The sequence below is a fragment of the Rattus norvegicus genome, chromosome 4 (genome assembly GCF_036323735.1).
Source record: "Rattus norvegicus strain BN/NHsdMcwi chromosome 4, GRCr8, whole genome shotgun sequence".
NCBI classification, from domain to species: Eukaryota; Metazoa; Chordata; class Mammalia; order Rodentia; family Muridae; genus Rattus; species Rattus norvegicus.
In genome coordinates, this window is record NC_086022.1 from 79015812 (window position 1) to 79040255 (window position 24444).

General features: G+C 46.4%; 2 protein-coding genes across 4 annotated transcripts; both read left to right on the forward strand.

The window, feature by feature from the left end:
• The first annotated feature begins 2661 nt into the window (after nucleotides 1-2661).
• Nucleotides 2662-6549, forward strand: Gimap1 (GTPase, IMAP family member 1). The gene is made up of 3 exons (NM_001034849.1): nucleotides 2662-2735; nucleotides 4539-4629; nucleotides 5609-6549. The coding sequence occupies exons 2-3, from the start codon at nucleotides 4587-4589 to the stop codon at nucleotides 6466-6468; spliced, it is 903 nt and encodes a 300-aa protein (NP_001030021.1). The 5' UTR covers nucleotides 2662-2735; nucleotides 4539-4586; the 3' UTR covers nucleotides 6469-6549.
• Nucleotides 6550-9339: 2790 nt separating this feature from the next.
• Nucleotides 9340-16106, forward strand: Gimap5 (GTPase, IMAP family member 5). Of its 3 annotated transcripts, none has more exons than XM_006236458.5 (3): nucleotides 9340-9659; nucleotides 13558-13603; nucleotides 15058-16106. In XM_006236458.5, the coding sequence occupies exons 2-3, from the start codon at nucleotides 13561-13563 to the stop codon at nucleotides 15939-15941; spliced, it is 927 nt and encodes a 308-aa protein (XP_006236520.1). In that variant the 5' UTR covers nucleotides 9340-9659; nucleotides 13558-13560; the 3' UTR covers nucleotides 15942-16106. The 3 variants fall into 3 exon arrangements, with proteins under 3 accessions (XP_006236520.1, NP_001029085.1, NP_663713.1); NM_001033913.1 differs by having other exon boundaries at nucleotides 9414-9659; nucleotides 13555-13603; nucleotides 14883-16106; NM_145680.3 differs by having other exon boundaries at nucleotides 9414-9659; nucleotides 13555-13603.
• The last annotated feature ends 8338 nt before the right edge of the window (nucleotides 16107-24444 follow it).

The window sequence follows — 24444 nt, forward strand, 5'->3', positions numbered from 1 at the left end:
CTTTTCAGAAAGAAGCAAGGAGATGACTGTTCATTCTGCATCCTCCTCCTGACCACAGGAAAAAGAAACACCTTTGTGAAGTGTACAGCCACCAGACTTCATCTCCAAGAATGATATGGGGAAATGTTGATTGTAAGAAATTTTTGGGTGTTTGTATCTAGGTTAAATGTCCTTTTAATTCATAATCATCCAAAGAATCTAAGACTTCTGACAAAGGACGGCAGGGTAGTTACAGTGTAAAAGGACACTGTAAAACTCACCAGGGCCACACTTCTTCACCACAGCTTGGGAGTTTTAAAAATATTGAATCCACTTGTACTTTCTGCTCTGCAGTTTTGCACATCTTTATCTGTGTTCCTTCCCTCACCAAACATAGTATGCTGTATCATCTTGCTAAAAGGTATGTCTTAGCCAGGCCTGGTGATCCTGGAATGTAATACCAGTTCCCTGGGGGGGGGGTCTGAGGTAGGAAGGTGGCAAATTCAAGGCATGCCTCAGCTACAGGGCAACATGCAAGGCTAGCTTCGACAACTTAGTGAAACACTGTCTTAAAATGAGAGGCAAAAAAGCGGGGGACAGATATATAGCTTAATGCAATAGGACACCATGTGCCAGGCAAAGGGTTCCATCCCCAGGAATGAAGTATAAAATAGAGAAGAAAATAAATAGCACGACTGCCTCTCAGATGGCAGCTACAGGCCACATGAATGCAATATTTTATCATATGAACTTAATGTACAGCTTAGTTTCCCCATCACTCCAACCACACTGCCCAAGTTCATAGACCTGTGAGCCCTGGGAACATCGCTATCATCACAGAATCTTTGATTAAGCATAAACACTTTGCAAACAAGGGTTGTGCAAGAAACCACAAACAGTTCTCAATGATTTCTTAATATGTCTGCGGTCTGAAACATTTCCCACAATTGCTTCAATCTACAAGAATAAAACGAATTGTTGTGACTTCAGACGTTCACAGTAAGCCCTGCCATTCATTTTAGCCAGGGCCTGTTCCTTCTTCCTCAATTTTGTCCTGTATCTGTAGGCTTCTATAGTCGCATGTCCAAAGGAGATGTTCCTTCAAGGTTGGTGTTGCAAGGGCAAAACTGGAGAGGTTAGGCCAAGAAGAAGCTTTCTTGAAGAGCTTCCCACCCTCTCTAGTAAGGATTGAACCTAGGGTCTCCCATGTGTTCTATCCTCAGACCCCTTTTAGTTATTTTGAGACAGGACCTTATTAAGTTGTCTAGGCTTAAACTTATGATCCTCCTGTCCCAATCTCCTTAGAGTTGGACATGCCCATGCTTTTGGGGGACATGTTTAAAACTATGCTGACACATCTCTTCTAATGGCTCAAACAATGAAGCAAGAGAAATTCTATCCACATGCCCAACACGAAGGGGCAGCACAGAGACAGTCTCTTCCCTCAGCTGACCAGGAGTGCAGTCAATTGTCAGTACCCACTGTCTGGTCATCACCCTAGCCCAGAGACTGGCATCTGCTGAAGAGAGAGGTATCTAGGTTAAATGTTTTTTCCAGGGGAAGTTTACATCCAATAACTGGCTGAGAAATGAAATCCAGTGTCTTCACCTTCTATCTCAAGGTTTATGCACACTGTAGCGTTCCCTGTGGGGTCAACGTTTGTCATGACTGACTCAATCTAACTTGTCTTCACCGATCCTGTGTTCTTCCCTTCCTCTCTCAGGTAAATCCCAAGATGACTCCCTCATAGCTTCTTTTAGCACCTATGTCTCCACCCCAATAATCCGTGTGTCTTGGAACCCAACCTTTTTACACATGCACACACACATGCACGTGCACACACACAGGCACACATGTACACGAATACATACATAAATATACATACATGGATACATAGTTTATAATATTAATAGAGTAAAAGAGAAAATCATGCAGTTGCTACAACTATTAAAAGACATTTTTAAAAATAATTCACACCTCCAAACAAAGCCTTTATTTAGTGAAATAGGAATGAACAAAATATGCATACACTAATTTGAAGATTAATCATTAATAATCAATAACAGTCTTAGTGATATTAGATATTCTATTCTTTTTAAGTTTCTCTTTTTTTGTTTTCCTTGGTACTTTATAGAACCCAGGACCTTGTATATTCTAGGCAAATGTTCTATCAGGGAGTTAAACCCCTAGCCTATGGTGGTTGTTTTGTTTTGAGATGGAGTCTTAAGAAGATTGAGTAGCCTAGACTGGCCTTAAATTTGTCATCCTCCAGTCTCAATTGGACACCATTTTATAGTAAGAGAAATCCTTAAAGAGCAAAACAAAAACAATAAAAATAAAACAACAAACAAAGCAAATACAAACACATAAACACACACACACACACACACACACACACACACACACACACATTATATGTAACCAATTCTAGAATAGAGTCAGACAAGAAAGGCTATGGCAACATATTTGATACTGCTAACCTTTTGGACACAGACAGCTTTTAATCACAGAGAAGATCGAGTGTGTGATTCTATAGAGGAATGCAAAGACCACAACGGCATGAAAAATGTTTCTGTCTCTTTAAGCCATCATCATCCGGCCTTGCTCTCAGTTTCCTGATTTCTAAGACCCAGGCGGACTAGTGACTTCCTCTATGCTCAGCCCTAGGCAGAAAGAGACTTCTGCACGCACAAGCGAAGGGAAGGCAGGAGGCTGGGGGCTTTTCTGGGCCACATCAGAGACTTTCAGCAAGAAAGGTGAGCCTGAGGCATTGAGTTTGGGTGGAGAGGAGGTTGGACTGTGAGACCAAAATGTCTGTGCCCTCACACACTTGTGCTGTACAAAGCAGTATTTAGGTGCATACTGTGCATGCGGCACAGGCAAGGGAAGGCTCCCAGACACTTAGGATGGCCTGGGTTTCAACCTGACAAGTTTGGAGGAAGTCTTAGGAGTACATACATCCTTGATGAACAAAACTTATCTCTTCCCACACTTCTCTCACGAGGTAAGGGAAAGGTCTAGATCTCTTCCCAGGAGCAAAGCACAGCTTAGAAGACAGCCTTCCTCAAAATGCACACTCCGCAAAGGCAGAAGATACTTCTATGCCCCTATAAACCATGCTTTCAAGGCCACTCTGAATGTGCCATGTCTGCCCCTCTTCTGGGGCTCTAGCAGACCTCAGAGGAATGGAATTAGCCCCCACTTGGCAGGTAAACCTTTGCTTCCTGGTTTTGTCCCACTCCAACTGCAGGAATGCCTCTGTTTCTTCATGTCTACACAGAAGGATTTAACAAACAGCGACTTTCAAATTCTGGATGTGGATTAAGCTTGTGAGAAACATCCCATTTGTTGTATCAGAACTACTAAGGATGGCTCCAAGAAACGTGATGTTGAAGGGAACACCTAAATATTTCTTCAAGCTTGTAGGCGGGGAACTGGACTATTCTTGGGCTCTCTTGAGCATATAGAATTGCACCTGTTTTAAGTTTCCGGGTAATAAAAACATTTATCACCTGAGCGTTCAGTGCTTACTTTTCTCTTAGAAACGATTGAAAGGAAACTCAGCCAGCCACTCTGAACTCTGGGACGTCCTGGTGTCCTGCCCTGGATTTCCCATAGAGTCCCTGTACATGATTCCTCATTTCTCTCTGGGACAAGCTTCTGGCCCCTTCGGAAGCCTTGTTCATTCTCTTGGGTCTTATGGCCGTTTCTTCATTTTGATCTGTGTCATTTATGGGCATTTATCTTCTGATTTCTGCCTACAGATCAGTGGCATGGAGTCACATAGTGAGTTCTATTAAAGGCTTGGGGAGATGGGAGGGGCACCAGCCCAACCTGTTTCCAAAGCCCTTCTGTGGGAGATAGGCTATTGAGTTACCATTTCCCTTCTCTGTGTGCTGTGTCCACAGGATGGAGGGGACATATCACCCACAGTGGACACAAAGTGATGGAAAAATACAGATGGAGCGGTGGAAAATACAGATAAGCACTCAGACAGGAATGTGGAACCAAAGTTATCACCAGAGAAGGCCAGGGAGGGCTGGAGAGGCTGAATTTGATTTCTGACTCGGACTCGTTAGCTGAATAAAATGACTGGAGCAGCCGACTGAGGGGACACTGTTTTGGGCTTACGAACTCCCGGGATCAGGCCTACATGACCCGGAAGTGTTTGCCTGTATCAAATAATGTTACAATCAGAACATGGGTGGAAGAAGGGAAGCACTTAAAGCCAAGGGCTTGGAGACCCATAAGACAACTTTGCGGAGTGGGTTCTCTCCATCCACCCTTACCGAGGTCAGGAGAGCAAGCTCAGGTTGTCAAGCTAGCACTGCAACCATCTTTCTGGTCCTGCTAGATGTTATTCTTCAAACTCCAGAGGCTATCTCTAAGAAGGAATAGCAGAATTTATTATGGTGGACAAAAGGTGCCTCCCATTTGCCTGTAAACTGAAGCACACACCTAAATGTTCAGCTCCTTGTAGACAAAGCCTTGCTTTGTGCCTCCAGAGTCCCCTGTTCTTTAGGTTTTGCCTGACTTTGTTGTGTTTTGTTCAATTGCAGGGATGAGCACGTAAATGAGAAAACCAAACTGAGAGCCTCCTCAGAAGCATGGGGGGAAGAAAGATGGTGAGAGATGAGGAAGGCGCCTATGGTAAGGGCCCTTCCCTGCAATTGCACACTGGCTGTGAGTGGGCTCAGAGTAAGAAAGGGGTGGAGCTTCCTCCGGTCTGGAACCTGGTCCTACATTTGGCTGTCTCTGACCCTGTCCTGCTAGGAGCTCAGAGCTTTGACCAGGCTGTCACTGGGTCCAACCGCATGAAGGGAGGACCCTAAACCTACGCTGGCTTCCACAAAAAAAATGGCACAGGACGGGGAATCCAGAACTAGAGTGAGTTTCACTCACCAGGTCCCCAGTCTTAAGGAAAGAGGATTAACTGGGTATCAGGATTTGGGGAGTCAGGGAGTAAAAGCACACATTGCCAAACCTGATGAACTGTTTTCAACTCCTGAGCCCACATAATGAAGGGAGGGAACTGACTCCTTTAACTTCACAGGGACATGGTGGTAGGACCTCCAAGGAAATAAAATATTATAGAAAGGGGGCTGCATTCTTTTTAGGGAGCCAGCCAAAGGCAGGAGAGGTGAAAGAGGGAAGAAGGTAAATGTTCTTTTCTCTCTAACAACCTGGAGAGAGCCCTCAGGTAACCTCCACCTTTGAGCTGTGTCCTAGACTGAGCATTTCCTGTGGCTACCCAAGGAGCGCTTGTTGGGCTGCAGTCAACCCCATTGAAGGGCTCCTCAGTGCTTCATGGTCCGCATCTCTGGGGGATGGGGGGCGCATTAGTGTGTCAATTCAGCCTCAAGTTGGCCTTGATAAACCCAGGAGTTATAAAGGAATATTTTGTGAAACGTCAGCGGGAGCATCTGCAGGTGCTCAGAGAATCCAGATGCAGAAAGGAGAGGTGGGGAGGAGCCTGAACTCAGAGAGCCCAAAGCAGATGGGAGCACCAGGTTTCCAGGGGGAGCAGGCAATGTGGGTCCTTCCCCTGTATGCTGAAGGCTTGAATACAAGCAGTATCTCAAAGGAAAGCCTATGTCTCTGACTCAATATCGTCACATCTCAACCTCAGGCTCAGAGGATGACTCCAGGGCCCCACAGGAGCCCCACCTGAGGCTCATCTTGGTGGGCAGGACTGGGACCGGTAAGAGTGCCACTGGCAACAGCATCCTGGGCCAGAAGTGCTTCCTGTCCAGGCTGGGGGCGGTGCCTGTCACCAGAAGTTGCACCTTGGCCAGCAGAAGATGGGCCGGTAGGCTGGTGGAGGTGGTGGACACCCCGGACATCTTCAGTTCCGAGACCCCGCGGTCGGACCCCGGGTGTGTGGAGGCAGCCCGCTGCTTCGTGCTGTCGGCTCCCGGGCCGCATGCGCTGTTGCTGGTCACCCAACTGGGTCGCTTCACCACGCAGGACAGCCAGGCGCTGGCCGCAGTGAAAAGGATGTTTGGGAAGCAGGTGATGGCGCGCACTGTCGTGGTGTTCACGCGCAAGGAGGACCTGGCCGGAGACTCCCTGCAGGATTACGTGCGCTGCACGGACAACCGCGCGCTACGAGAGCTGGTGGCGGAATGCGGGGATCGCGTGTGCGCCCTCAACAACCGTGCCACAGGCAGCGAGAGCGAGGCTCAGGTTGAGCAGCTGCTGGACCTGGTCGCGTGTTTGGTGAGGGAGCACCGGGGCACGCACTACTCCAATGAGGTGTACGAGCTGGTGCAGGCCACACGGTGCGCTGACCCCCAGGACCAACTCACCAAGGTGGCGGAGATGGTGGTCGCACGCATGCAGAGGCGGACCAGGTTCCTAGCTGGGCTGTGGAGATGGCAGAAATCCTACAGGCAGGGCTGGAGGGGTCTGATGATCTTCGTGGGTGCTGCCCTCTTGATCTGTCTGCTGTTCTACAGAAAGGTCCCAGGCCTTTGGGGACCAGAGTAACAGATAAAGCTGATCTTAGAAGATGCTATGACTAGGAAGATCTTTAAAAACAAAAACAAAAACAAACAAACAAAAACACCAAAACCCCCCCCAAAAAAAAAAAAAAAACTGAATACTTAGAACTCTGCTCAGAGCTTCAGTGATTCACAGTTGGGGAACATGGCATCAACTTTGCTAAGGTTCTGTGGTGCTGAGTCTCAGCTTTAACTACATGCATTCAGAGTTTTAAAAATAAAATTGTCAACTAACAAACGCTTCCTCCAGACATTTCTTCATCTCTGTGGCCATCCTTCTCTTAAATTAGTGAAATACACCCGGTAGCTTGTAAACGGGGGCAAAAATCACAGCGCAAAGAGAACACGCTCCCCTTTAAAAACAATAATGTTCTTATTTATTCTTTGAGAATTTCATATATTTTTATCATATTTTCTCACTTTCCTCAAGTCCTCCCAAATCCTCTCCACCTCCCTACTCACGGAACCTCCTCCTCTTCTTCTTTTTTTTCTTCTCCTCCTCCCCCTCCTCCTTCCTCCTCCTCTTCTTCTTCCTCTCCCTCCTTCTCCTCCTCCTCCTCTTCTTCCTCTCCCTCCTCCTCCTCCTCTTCTTCTTCTTTTTCTTCTCCTCCTCCCCCTCCTCCTTCCTCCTCCTCCTCTTCTTCCTCTCCCTCCTCCTCCTCCTCTTCTTCTTCTTTTTCTTCTCCTCCTCCCCCTCCTCCTTCCTCCTCCTTTCCTGTCCTCCTCCTTCCTCCCCTTCTCCTTCTCCTTCCTCCTCCTCCTCTCCCTCCTCCTCCTCCTCCTCCTCCTCCTCCTCCTCCTCCTCTTCTTCTTCTTCTTCTTCTTCTCCCTCCTCCTCCTCCTCCTCCTCCTCCTCTTCTTCCTCCTCCTTCTGTCTTCACTAAACAACAACATGAAGTCCAATATACTCCTGAGCATACTCCAGGGCATGAAGGCTGGCCTGGGATTGCGGTTGATATACCCAGTATCACTTCATTGAAGAAAATTCATCTTCCTTCTCCCATGAGCCATAATTTGTGAATAGCTCCTGGCTGGAGTGGGACTTCATGCCCACAAGCCTTTGCCGGAATTTGAATTGGGCTCGAGTTTGCTCAGGTGTTGTGTACATGGTCACATCCATGTTCACGTGTGCACTTGCCCTGTTGTGTCTGGAAAACAGTTTCCTTGAAATCATCTGCCACCTTTGCCTCTTACAGTCCTTTTATCCTCTTTTCCACAGAGATGACATAAGCCAGGGATTTCCTACCAGTGTTCAAACCAAAGCATGGGATCTGGAAATTGACTCCACTAATTAGCATTAATAATGAGAGAAGAGTCACTGCCTACCTTCAAAAAACACTTGCCAGGACTTTGGGATGGAGGTTAATTTGTTCCTCTGTAAAAAGATATTAAAGGTTCTTTTTAAAAAATAATTATTTCAAGATGGACTTGACAACACATGTCTGCTAGGAGGCATAGGCAGGAGGTCAGGTGTTCCTCTCCCAGGACTCTTGGTTCAATTCTTTTTTTTTTTTTTTCAGAGCTGGGGACCGAACCCAGGGCCTTGCGCTTGCTAGGCAAGCGTTCTACCACTGAGCTAAATCCCCAACCCCTCTTGGTTCAATTCTTAATACTGGGTGGCAATAGTCTTGGTCTTGGTGGGGTCATGTGAACTCTGGCCTCTGGCAAGTTTCTGAGTGATTCTGAGCTTTTCTGAAGAGTTAAGAGGTAAAGGGTGAGTAAAAATCAAATCAAAACAAAACAAAGCCTCTTCAATGGGAGCAGAACTATCCCTCAGAATTCTCTTTTCCTTTCTTCCTTAAAAATCTAAATAATAATAAATAATAAAACCCCAAACCCTTAGAACCATTTGTTCTTCCTCTTTGCCTTTTCTCTGAGATGTATATCTTAAAAAAACCTTTTTCTTGAGTGGAGGGGTGGGAGGATCTTGTGTTCTGAGCACTCTCTCTTTGAAATGCAAACATCAAAGAAGGTCAGACCCTACCTAGCTCCCTGGGAATGTGGGGGTCTAGCTTAGGTTGAAGCCTGAGTGCAGGGCTTTCCCTGTTGCAGACCTTCCTCTTGCCCTAAGGAAATAAAAAGCTACTAGCAACTAGCAGACAAAGTTGGTCACTACAGACCTTAGGATAAAAGACAGTGACACTAATAAAGCCTCTTGAGGAAGAGGCTTTTTATGAGACTGACTCACACAGTGGCCTAGGCTGCCTTCTAACTCAAGGCAATCCTCCTGCTTCAGCCCCCTGACAAACTGGGATAAGAATAATCCACCAGCTTGAGTTATGTCTTCTCTTGAAAATACATGCAGAGGACTGTATCTACCTGGCTTTAAACATCTTCCCTCCCTACATCTCTCCTTCTTCTTCTCCTTTCCCCAACTTCCTGTACCGTCTCTTAGTGCCACCTCCCTTGACCCTGCGAAACCCTAGTGTTCACAACGGAGAGCCAAGTATACTTCCCTGACAACAGAAAGAATCATGCGGGAAGTCTCTGAGAATCGCCCCGCATAAGCCAGCAGTGTTTTATGTTCAAGACTTAAATTTAGCAGGTACAAAGGTAAATACTTCACCCTGCTTCCAGCCCGTCTGGATATTCCATAGGCTAGAAACTCCATAATGGCCATCCATGGCTCTGTCAAATAGTAAAGAAGGGGTAACCAGCATGAGGTAACAGCTTAGCTGTCCTTTGAGAGGGGGCAGTCTATGTTCTCTGGGACCAGAGATGCTTTTCTGACATGGGGCCCAGGGGCTTGGGAGTACAGATTCTCACCTTGGGTGCTGATGTAGAACCTGGGGCTCAGCACTTTCTAGCCACAAGAGGGCTTTCATGAAAAGGGGACTGTCTTCCATTTCTCAGCGTCAGGCTCCCAGAACTATGCACTCAACACCTCCCTGAAGGGGAAATGAGTAGAGCAGGGAGGCTTTCCACAGGAAGTGGTCATTTACTAAGGCAGTTCTGCTGTGTTCTGGCGGATGTTCATGGCCTCTCCACCTACCTGAAGGGAAACAGTCTGCAGGGCAGTGTGTGTTCTGTCACCATGGGTTTTTTTTCCTGCCTTCGGACTCAGGGTTTACAGCTCTGCGAGTAGCTGCTCCGTGACAGCATCGCTCTGCAGTCACAGGCCCACCGCCTGCCTGTAAGGAACCCCATCTGGGAGACGGGAAGCTGCGGTGCACTCAGGTGAGCTTGATTTGTTGGGTTTCCTGGACAATGAAAGAGCAGGAATTGAAAGAGAGTGAATTGAATGTCGGTGACAGCATATGGTGGGACAGAGACCTGAAATTTGCATGCCACCATCCCTAGACCCCAGGCTTCTCTTCTGATCACCTGTGCCTTTCTGAAACCCCTAGGAAACAAAGGTGAACAAATGCTCTTTCCCCTTTGACGAAGGAATAACCGAAGTCCCAGTGTCCACAGACTTCCCCAAGCTCCCCCAGCAGGTGGAGCACATTTCTTCTTTTTACCCCAGACTCCCCTACCAAGACCAGACAGACCACACCTGAAGAGGGCAGGATGGGTTCATAAGGCTCTTAGAGGCCAGAGTAAAATCTCCATGTTCCCTCTAGCCCTTCTCTAGGAGACTGGTCAGTGAATTCTATCTTAGGATCTTGTTCTGAAAACCACCTGATTATTCACGACTGGGTATCCCACACCTTCCCTTCACACACCCCAAGAAACTGTGGTATGTCAACAGCCTTGTGTTTAATACACTTGAACATACCCCTTGTCGACCGAACTTTACAGGAGAGGGTACTGTTTCCTGGACTCTTGGCCACTAACCTGGACATAAAGGAACTAGGGAGGGGTGGATGGGTGGAGCAGATGCCAGTGAAAATGTTGGTTTTGTTTTTAGTTGTGTGAGGGAGTGCACTGGTGTCCCCGGACACTTGTGGAGATCAGAGGACAGCTTTCTAAAGTCATTTCTACCTATCTGCTTGGTGGGCATGGCTTCTTTCTTGTTTCTGCCACACCCGGGGGCAAGCTGGGCTGGCAGCCTCTGGCTGATCCTCCTGCCTCCAGTGCTGCCTCACTGTGTATAACGCTGGGATTGCAGAAGCAGGCCAGCATATCCAGCCTTTCGTGTGAGGTCTAGGCCTCAGAGTCAAATCTTCAAGCTTGTGCATCAGGTGTTCTGGCCTGAGAGTCACTGTTGCCAGCCTTGTACTTAACAAGGAAGACAAGGAAGGCTATCTCTCTCAGCTTCCTGACTGAGCTGTGTTCTCACTGCTTGGTAAAATGAATTGTCCTGATAAGTTTGCTTGGCTGTTTTCAGACAAGGATGAGCATTTGGGTAGTGCTTCTGCCTCGTTCTTAATAATACCTCCCTGCTGTCCCTTGTCAACTCTGCTGCCCTCGCATGGCCTGTCAACCTCCCCTTCCCCCCATAGCCTCTGCACTCACACTAGGAAAAGTTAGCAGAACTGTCCCTTTGTAGAAGAAATCCACCTCCATGCTCAGTCTCCCCACAGTTGTGTGCACTGCAGGCCAACAGCCACATCCCTTCCTGTCCATCACAGACCCCTCCCCCTTTCCTTTCTTTGTAAGATGTTGACTGACTTTTCCTGTTTGATTTGTGTCTCTCTCTCATGCCCCTGCCTCACCTCTGGGCATTCATATCTGCCAAATAATTTGTCCCTCAGTGAAACATTTGTCCCCTGTAGTCTGTCTGATTTCTCAGAAACTGATTCAGAAACGTCCCTGCTAATATTGTTGAGTTTGGTTATGACAGCCACACTGCACACATGCAATGGACACTGAGATCCAAGTCGGATTCAGATTGAAATCCTTCCGAACAGAACTGATACCTCCCACGTCGTCTTATCTCTGAGTAATTCTTTTTCTCAGTTGGGTACTTTTGTTTTGTAAAAACATGAACCTAGACACGGAAGTACAGTACTCAGTGCTGGTTTGGGAGAAAATTCCAGCAGTCAGTACCCACTTTGTGTCCAAAGTATGGGATCAGCAGTGTCATATGTGGGGTTCCAGGAAGAGAGGATTGTAGGTTTATTATGGATGATCTCCTCCAATTCCCCATTGACTATTAAATCCAAAAGAAAGCACAGATGAAAGAAGCCACTTGGGTAGGTTTAGCTATAAGACAAATACGTGGCTCTGGGGAGCTCATGAACTTTAATAGGCATTCCAGGGGTCCGTCAATAACAGCACAGAGAATGCAGGGGAAAGAGGTCATGCAAGAAGCTTGGAAGTGATGTCTGCACTGCGGGCGGACATGGTGGGCAGAGTCAGTTCATCTCCACTGACACTGCACCCTTCACCTTCAGATCTCAGAGAATCAGTAGGAACGATACACTATGATTCAAAGAATTTTAATAAAAATCTGGGTCTAGCTTACAGTCGTCAGAACAATGTGTGAGAAGTAGCTTCGAGGGAGCTGTTCTTCTGTGGGAGCAATGAAAGGAGGGGGAGAAGAGTCAGGGGAAGGGAAGAGAAGGGAAGGAGAGAAGGGTACGAGGAGGCAGACAGACAGGGAAGGAGAGAGGAGGAGAAGGGGATAGAGGAAGAGGGAGATGCTTTAAGATATTCTGGCAATGTGAAAATAGTCAATAGTTTTCTAGGAAGAAGTCCAAAAGAGCCTTTTTTTTTTTCCAAAATAAAATTGCAAAAGAGAAAGTAACAGAAGCATCCTATGTAGCACATGTGCTATGAAGTATTGTAAATTCAACAACCAGTCCTATGTCCCTAAGGGTGATTCAAACAAGAGTGTGCAATCAGGGAACAACTGTGGAGATCTGGGGATTTTCCTGAGATACTGGGGTGCAGCGAGAGCTGACTCACCCGGCACAGGGTAACCCTGGTCATATTCATCTAAGAGAAAACCTGCGCTCCAGGTGACCTGTTCAGCAGGCGTGCAGAGCTACCGATGAGGACGATTTTACAGCGTTCTTCGGTGTGAAAAGCAACAATTTCAGAGCAGTTTAGATGTCTGTTAATAAAAATAGTGAGTAGCGTGTTGCAAAAATGACACTTATGTAAAGGTTTAGGATGAAATTGTCTAAGCATGTATATACATACATAAAATACAACATACAAAAGCACCAAAATACTGATTGCTGTGAAGGCTAGAATGAGTTAGACAGAAGATTGGGGAGAACACCAAAAACCATGAAGCACATCTGTGACGGTTTAATTTTTAAATTAGGTCATGCAACTATACCGGAACAGCAAATCACTTATGTTCATTGCAAATGGTGGCTGTTTGTTTTTATTCTGTGTTTTCTTTCATGTACCTTTCCCAAGTACAAATATGCTTTAAAACTAAAATGTTTAAAAACTAGCTAACATGAGCTGGGAGTTGACCGAGGAGCAGTTAGTGTCACAGGCTAGCCCTTCCTGTTGCATGCTTCCATTTTACCACACCAAAACCAGTGAAACAGCATTACAGTCCTTTTCACAGAATATGTATGCCATGCTCAATCTAGTTTCTGGCAGAATGTGCTAAGATACAAGATTGTGGTTTTTGGTAAACCAGGACCTCAGAACCAGGCAGGGAAGATGCTTTGTCTGACCTCCTGACCTCCTTCCTCTTGGTCAGTCCTTGGAGAAATTGTCATACTGCATTCATTCCTCCCAGGGAAAGTATGCTGGATTGCTTCTTTGCCTCTGGAACATTTCTGGACATGCATGGCACTTCAAACAAATCAATGTTATTCACAGCAGGGCAACTGTGTTCTCTACTCTGGCAAGTTCATCTAAGTTGGTCCAGTTTTTATTGTTGTTGTTTGTTAGTTTTTTGCTTGGTTTGTTCTGGTCTAGTTCTTGCTCATAGAGGAATGCTTCCCACATTCTGTACTTTCAGCTTGAGGAGGTCATCAGTTCCTCAGTAATGAACATGTTTTCCTCCTAGTAAGGAAAAACAATACAATAGCTCATTGTTCTGGGATGACCCCACCCCACTCCAGCAGTTATTTATAGATGTTTGAAAGTAACACCTAGGCGGGAGAGTTAGCAATGGAACTGGCCACCCAAGAATAGTTACCCTTAGCCACCCCAGTCAAGGTGCCTTACCAGTGCCCACAGGGACCCAACTTTAATTCCTTTCCCATTTTTGTTCCAGAAGAGAATGGAAGGCCTTCAGAAGAGCACATATGGAACTATAGTTGAAGGTAAGAAAACACCAAGGTCCTAAAGAGCTTGAGAACTGGAGGGAGTAACTGTTCCTTGTCCCACTCCAAAACAGGTGCAGATGCTCAGTTAAGATGTAGGGCGGGGGAGACGACTGGTGTTTGTCCTCCAGTTCTATTGTGTCCAAGTCATTGTTTTTTTCATGTATATAGATAATACACATGCACACACATATACATACATACATACAAATACACATGTAACACATATACATGTACAGACAGACACACATTCACACAGGCATACATGCTTACAAATACACATGTATATACATGCATATGCACACGCATGAGCATGTACACATACACACTCCACTGTAACACTGTGAAAATGTTTCTTTGACACTCATTCAGAGTTAGACAGGCCTGGAACTAAATTTTGAGACGTGCTCTTCCTTCATCTCCTCTCAGCTGCAAAAATTTTGAAAAAAATCCTTTAAAATGATTTCTTACAAAACACCTCCGAAAGTCTAAAGGAAATGAAAAACAAAACAAGCCAAAAAAACAAACCAAACCCACAGAGTAAAAGACATAAAGTAAGCATTTTTGCTTTCTGTAACACCGAGACTTGAACCGAGGGCCTCATGCTTGCTGGATGGGCATTCTACCACTGAGCTACACCCCAGCTTTCTACCCAAACGAGCGATCTTTTAGTCTATAACGTACTTAAAATTTGTTTGGACTCACAGGACAGCCCCAGATACTTATCCCTTCAATGCTGGTGAAGGGGTCCCTAGTCCCCCGCCCCACCCCACCCCCACACTCCTGTTCCCTGGGTCCCACCGGACCAATCAGAAGATCTCTCTGGCATGTCCTCTTTGTCTGCGTCTCAGTGTTTCTATCCATCTTCTCTTCCACCCTTCTCCAGCTCCCACTGTAGTGTCAGTTCCCAGATTTCCACCTGACAGTAACTGTCACCATCTCTCATCTCAAATTCAACTGCCGTTTTGCTTCCTAGCATATCCAGACAGCTCTGAATGTGAGTCACTGGGGGCTCTTCCACAGGCTGAGCACATTTAGATAATCTGTCTGGAGAATTGTGGGTAAGGAGGTGACTGTTCTGTCGGTCATGACTTCTCATCCGTCTCTGCCTCCTTCCAAACTCTTACTAATTTCATGACCAGTTTTCTGGGGATCTTCCCTGAGCATCTAATGGGGGAGAACACAGGACGTTTTCTTCAGAAATGATCTGTTTATCTTGGTTCAGATGGCACAGAGCCTTCATGCGACACTTCTACCCCTTGTCTGTGACTCCCAACAGGGACTCTGTGAAAGTCAAAAGTCACCTAAATTTATAGCCAAACAGTTAGGAGCATGGAGTTATGCCTGTTTTCCTGGGATGGAGGACCATGGCTTTGAGGAACTATCCACAAGGACCCATGACCTCAACGTCAGAAGACTCACTAAGGGAAACATAAACTTTCTCTTGTCTACAGGACAAGAAACCTACAGTGTAGAAGACTCTGGCCTCCTGAGGATCCTCCTGGTGGGTAAATCTGGCTGCGGAAAAAGTGCCACAGGGAACAGCATTCTCCGCAGACCAGCGTTCGAGTCCAGGCTCAGAGGCCAGTCTGTGACCAGGACCAGTCAGGCAGAGATGGGCACATGGGAGGGAAGGAGCTTCCTAGTGGTGGACACGCCCCCCATCTTCGAGTCAAAGATCCAGAACCAAGACATGGACAAGGACATTGGGAACTGCTACCTGATGTGTGCCCCAGGACCCCATGTGTTGTTGCTGGTGACCCAACTGGGACGCTACACAGTCGAAGATGCCATGGCTGTGAGGATGGTGAAGCAGATCTTTGGGGTAGGGGTCATGAGGTACATGATTGTCCTCTTCACCCACAAGGAAGACCTGGCAGATGAGTCCTTGGAAGAGTTTGTGACCCACACAGGCAACCTCGACCTGCACAGACTGGTTCAGGAGTGTGGGAGGAGGTACTGTGCCTTTAATAACAAGGCTTCTGGGGAGGAGCAGCAGGGGCAGCTGGCAGAGCTCATGGCCCTGGTGAGAAGACTGGAACAGGAGCATGAGGGCTCCTTCCACAGCAATGACCTCTTCGTTTATACTCAGGTGTTCCTTAGAGGTGGCTACAGTGAACACCAGGAGCCATACAAGTTCTACCTGACCAAGGTGAGGCAGGAGGTAGAGAAGCAGAAGAGGGAGCTGGAGGAGCAGGAGGGCAGCTGGATGGCTAAAATGCTTTGCAGAGTCACGTCCTGCTTGGACTGGCACATTGCAGTGTCTGTTCTTCTTATTGTTCTTGGTCTGACCCTTCTCATCACTTTAATTAATATGTACATTGGCAGGTGGAAATGAGTCTCTTTGGGTGAATCCTGCCATTATCCCTGTCCACCAAATTTCCCCATCTCCATGTTAGGGAAGCTCAGTCTTCAAATAATTTCACTATCATTTGACTCCTGTGCATGAGACACAGTAGAACCCTTCTAAATACCGTTAAGTAAATAAAATATGAAAGAAGAATGTGTTTCTCTCTTTGTTGAAGTTGTCAGGATAGATGATGGAGCAAGAAGCTACCATCATAAAGGTCTGGGGGCTTGCACAAAGGAGGACTCAGGAACTGTGCAGCAGTGGGTGTGTCTCACCTAGAGCCCCACTTCCTACAGATGTGATATTAAGAGGAGAAATGCAGAGCTTAGAGCAGAGTTATATTTTAGTCATAAGTTCACCCTGACCTCACGGTACCTATAAAGTCAGAACTCCATCATCACTCCACCCCTGAGAAAGATAAAGATGGTGTGCAGGAAGCAGAGGACTCTGAAGGTACAGAAGAGACTGAGGTTAGAGGCTGGGACGTGAGTGGGGACTGAGTGAAGAGGTTACAGGATCAGGGTGGGTCTTACACTAGAAAAAGCCGGGTCAGCAGTCAAGAAACACAGGAGCCAGAATGTCTATGATCAGAGATACAAAGGGCTTGGAAGACTGTGTAGGAGGTATAGGCCCTCGGCAGCACAGGCGGGCACAAGCCACTATGGTCAAGAGGCCATGCATTGACAAACCGGATGAGCAACAAATTTTGAGTTACATGTAATTTTCATGTATGAAGCTAGAACATTGTTCTCCTGAGTCAGGCGTTTAAAAAAAAAAGGTGAAGATAGGTTGGAGAACGAGTGCAGGAATTAAGATTATATACTGCTGTGATCTCATGCACAGGCACTGCACTCACATGTGCACAACCCCATACAGACACACACACACACACACACACACACACACACACATATGTGTGTGTGTGTGTATGTATAGATTATAGATATAGATATAGATATAATTATTTTTTAAATGTGAAAATCAGGTTGGAAAAATGGCTCAGAGGTTAAAGTACCAAACTAGTGTCCACATACAATTCAAGCTCAGTAGCATATATCTCTAACTCTAGAACTAGACAGAAAGGGAGACAGGTGGATCGCAGGGGCTCTCTGACCAGTCAGTCTAGTGGAAAATGTGAGCTTTCCAGGCTTGGTGAGAGAAATATTGTGAAATAAGGTTATCCAAGAAAGTGAAAGAATTTTACAGTGGAAATTGTGAAACAGAGAAAGAAATGGAAGAAAACAGCAGAAGATGAAAGGGTTGATCATGGTCAAGAATCAATATTGTGAAAATAGCAATATCGTTGAAACCAGCCTACAAATTCAATGCAATATTTGTCAAAATGTCAGTGTTATTCTTCAAAGAAATTAAAAAAAAATAAACAGAAAAGAAACCCTAACATTCCTTTGGAAGCTCCTGGGAACAGCTTGAGATCCCAGAGAGTTAAAAGAGAAATCTTGAGCAAAAGAACAATGCTGGGGGTATCACTAACCTGATATTACAGAGACATTGTAATGACATCGACAACAATATCAGGAACACAGATAAATAGAATAGAGGCCCAGACACTAATCCATGCACGTGAAGCCATGAGACTTTTGACAAAGATGCAAAAAAATATATATCAGAAAAAAAGACAACATGGGCAGGTCCTTTGCTAGGTCTCTGAGAGCAGGCCAGCTGAATCATTGTACAACTAACAGTCGCCTGTTAACAATATAGACAATATGCTAACAATATAGACAAATAAAAATCATACATCTATTCATATGTATATATGAATGGTATGGAAAGAGAAGTGAAATTGTCCAGGGGAATAAAAGGACTAACGAGAGGAGAAAGATTGGTAGGGAATGTAGGGGATACGGGAAAGTACAGGGTAGACTTACATAAAAATATTCTCTCCGACCCCAGTTCTATGTACAATAAATTTACAGAAACTTTAGATGTCATTTTCAAAAACTGACTGAAATAAAGGCGATATGAAGACTTCTTTATTACTTCAAATGCTTTAAAATGTGTGTAAAGAGACTTCGTTAACAACCAGGCACATCCCTAGACAGCTAAAAGGGACAAGTATGTTCACAGCCAGCTCCTGGGACCCAGGACAAGACTTGTCATTAGCATGCGCCACGCCCCCCTAAAAAAGCCAGATTTTCCTTTTCCCCGTCTCGTTCTATCCCCCAGAGGCAGCCTCTGCGCCCCTTTCCCCTGATAAACCTCTCACATGAGACCTGTTGCACGGTACGGTGTGGTTTTGTCAGAATTGCTACCTACTTCCATCAGACTTGAAATTCAAATCACTGATTCAGTGGGAAAGTTTGGCAATACAGAAACTGGGTGAGCTCTAGAGATGGTGGTGGGGAGCTCAGTTCCCTCCATCTCACTGAACAAGACTCCGAGCAAGAGGAGAGACTGTCTCTATCTGTGGGTCTTCTCGGTAGGCGGAAACCTGTAGCTCCTCCCCCGGAGACTCTTATTGACTTCTCATTGGTTGGCATAGGCCTGCAGGCTCTTTTCCAGACCCATCGTTCAAAAAGAGAATAGGGAAGCATTTACACCAGACACCCTAAGAGCTAAGGAGAAAGGCCTGGAATTCTAAAGGGAAGACAGAAGAGGCCCAGAACAGCAGTGTCCACAGACCAGTATTGCACGGTTTTTTGGGATCCCGGTAAAGATTTAATAATAAAGACACACAGACATCTGTATAATTTAAAGCTGTTGGCTTTTTGCTGAGGCAGTCTCTCGCTAGCCTCTAATTTAACCTGACTTCTCTGACTGAAGCTTCTCGCGGCTCTCATTGCTTACCTCCCTATCTAGCCTTCTCCCTTCTGCCTTTCCTTTGCTTCGGTCTGCCACTCTCCGCTTCTGCTCCAGCTCCAGGGCAGGCTGCCATCTCTTTATTATGCAAAACAAACAAACCCCCCAAATCCGACCACACTCCTTACTCAACCAGTTTAAGTAAGGCTTGGGGGTGGGGGGGCCTTCGTGGGGAGATCACCCTCCTCAGCACTGCTTGACTTTCTTTGAGGGACGGGAAGTGACAAACATTTACACATCCTGCTAGCCTGTTGCTGGCTCAGCTAACCATTGAAAACAGGAAGACACACTTTTTCTTTTCTTTTCTTTTCTTTTTTTTTTCTTTTTTTTTTTTTTTTCGGAGCTGGGGACCGAACTCAGGGCCTTGCGCTTGCTAGGCAAGTGCTCTACCACTGAGCTAAATCCCCAACCCCGGACACACTTTTTCATAGGCAGAAAACACAATATTTGTGGGTCATCCCAACACAGGGGAGTGGTTTCCCGGGGTGGCGCTTACAGCAATGAATGCTTTAGAAAGTTGCTTTAGAAACCGTCTCTAAAATGCTGAGCACCAAACATTGTAAAATATGAGCAAAGAAATAATAAAGAGGATTGATAAGGACAACACCAAACGCGCACAAAAATCCGAGTGTAAAGCCACCCACTTTTTCCCTCTGGGGAACACCTTGAGGACCCAGCTGCCCCCCGACCCCCAGCTCCCTCTTCTGCTTTTCCACCCTCTTCTGGCCTCACCTTGGCCAGGTAGAACCTGTTAGGTTTTAAATCTCGGCTAGTGTCTGGACAGCACACACCCACCCGGTTCCAAGTGGAGAGGGTTAATGAGAAAAGAGAAGAGCGGAAAGGTGGCTGGTCATGGGCACATGGAGTGGGGGGATGGGGAAGGGGGAAAGAGCAGTGAAGAACAAAGAGCAAGAGGAGGTAAGAGGTGGAGGAGGGGCAAGCAGCCTCTTACATAGTCAGGCACAGCTGGCTGTTGCTAGGCAACTGTGGGGCGGAGCATACCTCGCTGCTGTCAGGTAGCTGTGGCGGTGGAGCTTAGAATACCAACATTCCCCCGTTTTGGTTTAATTAAAAAAGAAAAAATTAGAAGTGATGGTGAAGCAGGAATAGGGTTGTCGTGATCTCTGACTACTTCCTGCTTGCTTTGGGGCGATGTGTCTCTAGGGAACCTAGAAAAATGGGTATAGGGATGTTTGTCCAGTCTTAGAGTTGGCTGTCTCCCTGTTGTCCGGGGTCTATGGAACCGTCCGAGGATAGGTCAGAAGGTCCAGAAGTGTCTGTGTCTGTGAGAGGAGACTGGAACATCTGGAGGTCGCTTCTCTAGAGCTGTCCTGGATGTAGTAAGCGCCTGGACTTGACAAGATGCTGGAACACACACACACACACGCACACACACACACACACACACACACACGCACGCACGCACACACACACACACTCACGCATATATATATATGTATATATATATATATATATGTCTATATTATAGGCAGAGAATAAGATGAAGCGCATTTGGGAGAAAAGAAAATTTTTTCCTTAGAGGTATATACCAACACCTCTCCCACCCCAGCACCTCCAAGAGAAAAATGAAATTCTCCCCATGATCCATGGCGGTGGTTCTGCTGCGCCCAGAGCCGGGCTGAGTGCAGATCACAGGACTTTCTGCCTAACCTGGGAAAGTTCCTAACAAACCAGGAGCAGCTGTTCACCCAGGAGTCTGTTGTGGAACCTGTTTGGGCGTGGTGGGCTGCTGCCTGTAAGCAGAAAGCGTCTAAGTTCTAAGGCTGTATAGTCAGTGTGCTGTGCTCCTGGACGCACCATAGCTTCCCTGTTCCCAGCTCAGTCCTGGATTGGAAACACCTTAAGGGTGTCTCTCTTTCAGGGTCTTTCTTTCCTTCTTCCCTGTTCTTCACAAGCCTTTCTGATCCTTGTCCTACCCCACTCTACCTACCTCTTATATGGTAAGGGGAAATGACTTTTCAGCTTTGTGACTGTGAAGAACCTATACAAACCTTCCTAAGGTAACGCAGGCCTCGGCCTGTCAAAGCTCTTGAGTGTTTCCTTGTACCATGTTCCAGGAGTAAGGTCTTGTATTAGTCAAGGTTCTCTAGAGGAGCAGAACTTAATAGTACACGCGTGCACGCATGCGCGCGCGCGCACGCACACACACACACACACACACACACACACACACACACAAGATAGAAAAGGGATTTATTAGAATGGCTTACTGTCTCTGGTCTAGCCAGTCCAACTATGCCTGTCTACCAATGGGAGGTCCAAGAATCCTGTAGTTGTTCAGTCCACAAGTTTGGACTCAGCAGGTCTGTATTATACACTGGGGTCCTGAAGGAATATGCTCTAATGCCAGTGAAGGAACGGACTTGCCAGTGAGAATGAGGGTAAAGAGACAGAGTAAGCTTCCGTCTTCCGTGCCCTTTGTGTAGGCAGCCAGCAGAAGGCGTGGCCCAGGTTAAAGGTGAATCTTCCCATCTCAAGGATCCAGATTAGAAATGGGTCTTCTCCCTTCAAAGCATTTAATTAAGAAAAACAAACAAACAAAAACCCTGGTAGGTATGCCTACCAATTTGGGCGTTACTTAATTCCATGTGTAGTCAATTCTATATGTGAGCAAAAGGAAACCAAAATAGCCAACACGGGCCTCCAAATGAATGTCTAATTACAGAACTGCAGGGTCTTTGGTGTGTCACTCAAAAACACTTTTTGGAACAAATGGATTTCTTAGATGCTTTCTAGCTCCTCCACATGTGAAACTGTCCAGAGACCAACTTGACAAGAAACATAAATTAGTAAACTTCAAGCTCTTTAATTTCAACACTGGATGCCAGGACCCAGTGTTTAGCCAAATAACTTTCAGCCTCCCGACACTTACAGGGCTCAGACGTTCTGTCCCTCCTGGTCGTGTGAGCTAGTTTCTAAAACAAATCTCTGAAGATGTTACTGTTTCCTTTGTCCTGGAGAGCTGGCGGCCATCAAAGCCAAAGCTCATCTGAAGCACAGAAGATGCAGCAAACCAAGTTTGACCCCAGCTTTGCTTTGCTCTTTGTCAGTGAGCAAGAAGGGGTGGGGGAGGGGAGAGTCTAAAAAATGTCTGGGGATTAAATGGGGGGACCTAGTATTTTGTAATTGTCAGCTTTGCAATGTTCCTCGTTTTAACTCAAGATATGGTTGCTGCGGCTGTCTCTGGGTCACCTTGGTTAGTAGATTCCAGGAGGGCAAGGTGGAGGTGCCCCTGAAGATTGATGGGTAGTACAAGGCCCAGGCAAGAGGCTGGGGAGGCCAGTGCCTTAAAAGGTGGAAGGAAGTATGCGTAACCAATTACAGGAAGGAATGGAGGGAGCTGGTGTTGATTCCTAAGCTCAGATCAGGGGCACCATGGAGGCCCTGAGCTCTTTACACTTCCGTGAGGAGACTGACTTTCAGGGTTGGATGAAAGCAGGCTGAAGAACATCGTGGATGAAAGGGCGATGGTAACATTGCCACTGCTTCCTGTACAGCTTCCTGGGCTGTGTACCCCAACTTAGGCTGCTGGGATGGGGTCTGTTACCCCGAGGTGCTTACCAACACCAACAGTCTCTCAGGCAGGAACACTCATAAGATGCCTTTGGCCAAGTAACTGGTGGCAGGTTGTTCCTCCAAATTGAGATCCTTAAACTGCTGTTTCCGAATCCAGTCTGAGGAGAAAGAGGAGCAAAAGCAAGAGCAGGAACATAATTTCTCAAGCCTTTTTGTTTAGACATTTCCCCTCTCCAGTGCTTTCTCTAGTCTGAACCCACACACTTCCAGCAAAATGACTGTCACCTTGCTGTTTCCCATCTGTATCCCTTTCCCACTCAGTCCCCTTCGTGTGTGTGTGTGTGTGTGTGTGTGTGTGTGTGTGTGTGCGCGCGTGCGCGCGGTATTGCACCCTTCAGAGTATCTTATGCTGGGCCACCATTCTCTCAGGACATTTGTGTGCCCTGTCCCCTCCCACTAGGAATCAGCTGTTAGCCACCCACCACACCACCCACCCACCACATCTATCAGTCCTTTTGTTTATGTTTAAGAAGTCGGTGGAAGGACCAATGGGTGTGCATCAGGTATTTTTGACCCTTGTTTGAACCTTGGAGCTAGCAAAAGTGGAAGCTCTCTCCCATGTTCTTTTAAGAAGCCCTCCCCTGGTGGTGCTTCCCTTGTGCAGGACTGGAAGAGACCGGAAGAAGGTGTGTGCAGACCACACTTGGAAACACTGTGAAAAGGTCACAGATTTGTGTGTTGGCCTTGTGCAGATTATCTTGGTCTCATTTGACAAGAGTGATAATACCATCCTTTCTCTCCCATATCCTTCACCACAGTGTCTTGAAAACAAACTGTTCCTGATCAGAAAAAATGTGTTATGCTGTTATGAGGAAAGTCACTGTGCAATGGTCATGGGGTCCTTTCCAGGAATAAAATCTTTATTGCTTCTAGCTTGTTTGCTTTGACTGTTTTGGTTTTTTTTTTTTGTTTTTGTTTTTGTTTTTTTTTTTTTCGGAGCTGGGGACCGAACCCAGGGCCTTGCGCTTGCTAGGCACTGAGCTAATCCCCAACCCCCGACTGTTTTTATTTTTAAAGTATTACTTTATCCAAAACAAACAAACAAACAAACAAACAAACAAACAGCAAATGCTTTACGTGAACAGATCAACCCGAGTGGTGATCTAACATCTTTCTCCATCTTTAAAATGAGAGACATTTCCCTCCTGTCCATTGTTGGTATCAGGAATTACCTTTACCTCCAACAGGGACACCATTTGGCCATGGCAACGTCCATACATTCCCAGTGTTCCTTTTGGTTCAACTCCACTTGGGAGAAGTTACGTCACATTCCAAATAAAAGGCAGACTTCTTCAGCTCTGTCTCTCTCTTCTCTTCTCTCTTTTATCTCTATTTTCTCTTCTCTCTCTCGCCTCTTCACCTTCTCTCGTTCTCCCATTACATCTCTCCACGTGGAGCCGTGGTGGTGTTGGTTTGGTGGGGTTGGTTTGGTGTGCTTTATCCGGAACGGCTCAGGCTGATATTTAACAACAACATCCAGCACTGTGAATATTCACCAAGAGAAAGAAAAGCGATGGGAAAGAAATAAAATTAAACCTCCAGGGGATTGGAAGATGGATCTCCAGTTCAGCTGCTTGGTGAGCACTGGATTCAGTGAGACAATGTTTCATAGATACAGTGGAGAGATGAGAGAGAGAGCTTATTCGCACACGTGAGGAATGGAGTTTGCATTCCCCGAACCCACGTAAGAGATGAGTGTGATCATGTTCATCTGTGACCCCAGCACTGGTGGGGAGGAGGTGGTGTAGAGGCAGGAAGATCCCCAGTGCTCATTTAGGTCCCTCTAGGCAATTTAGCCAGTCAGAGAGTGCAGACCGTGGTTAGTGATGGAGAAAGGCATCAGATATCCCTTTGCTCTTCTGCATCGAGGAACCCAAGGCTCTTGGGGCAGAAGCCTTAGGGTTTTTCTTAACTAATGATGGAGTCCTGACCCTGACTGGATGAAGCAAATGCTCCTAGTGGAATCTAGTCAAACAACTAGGGTTCCTTCTGGACGATGGGCAGAGCATGAATTTCAAATTGCCTCTTCAATTTCCTCTTCAAATTCCATCTTCCTGCCACAACTCTAATTTCC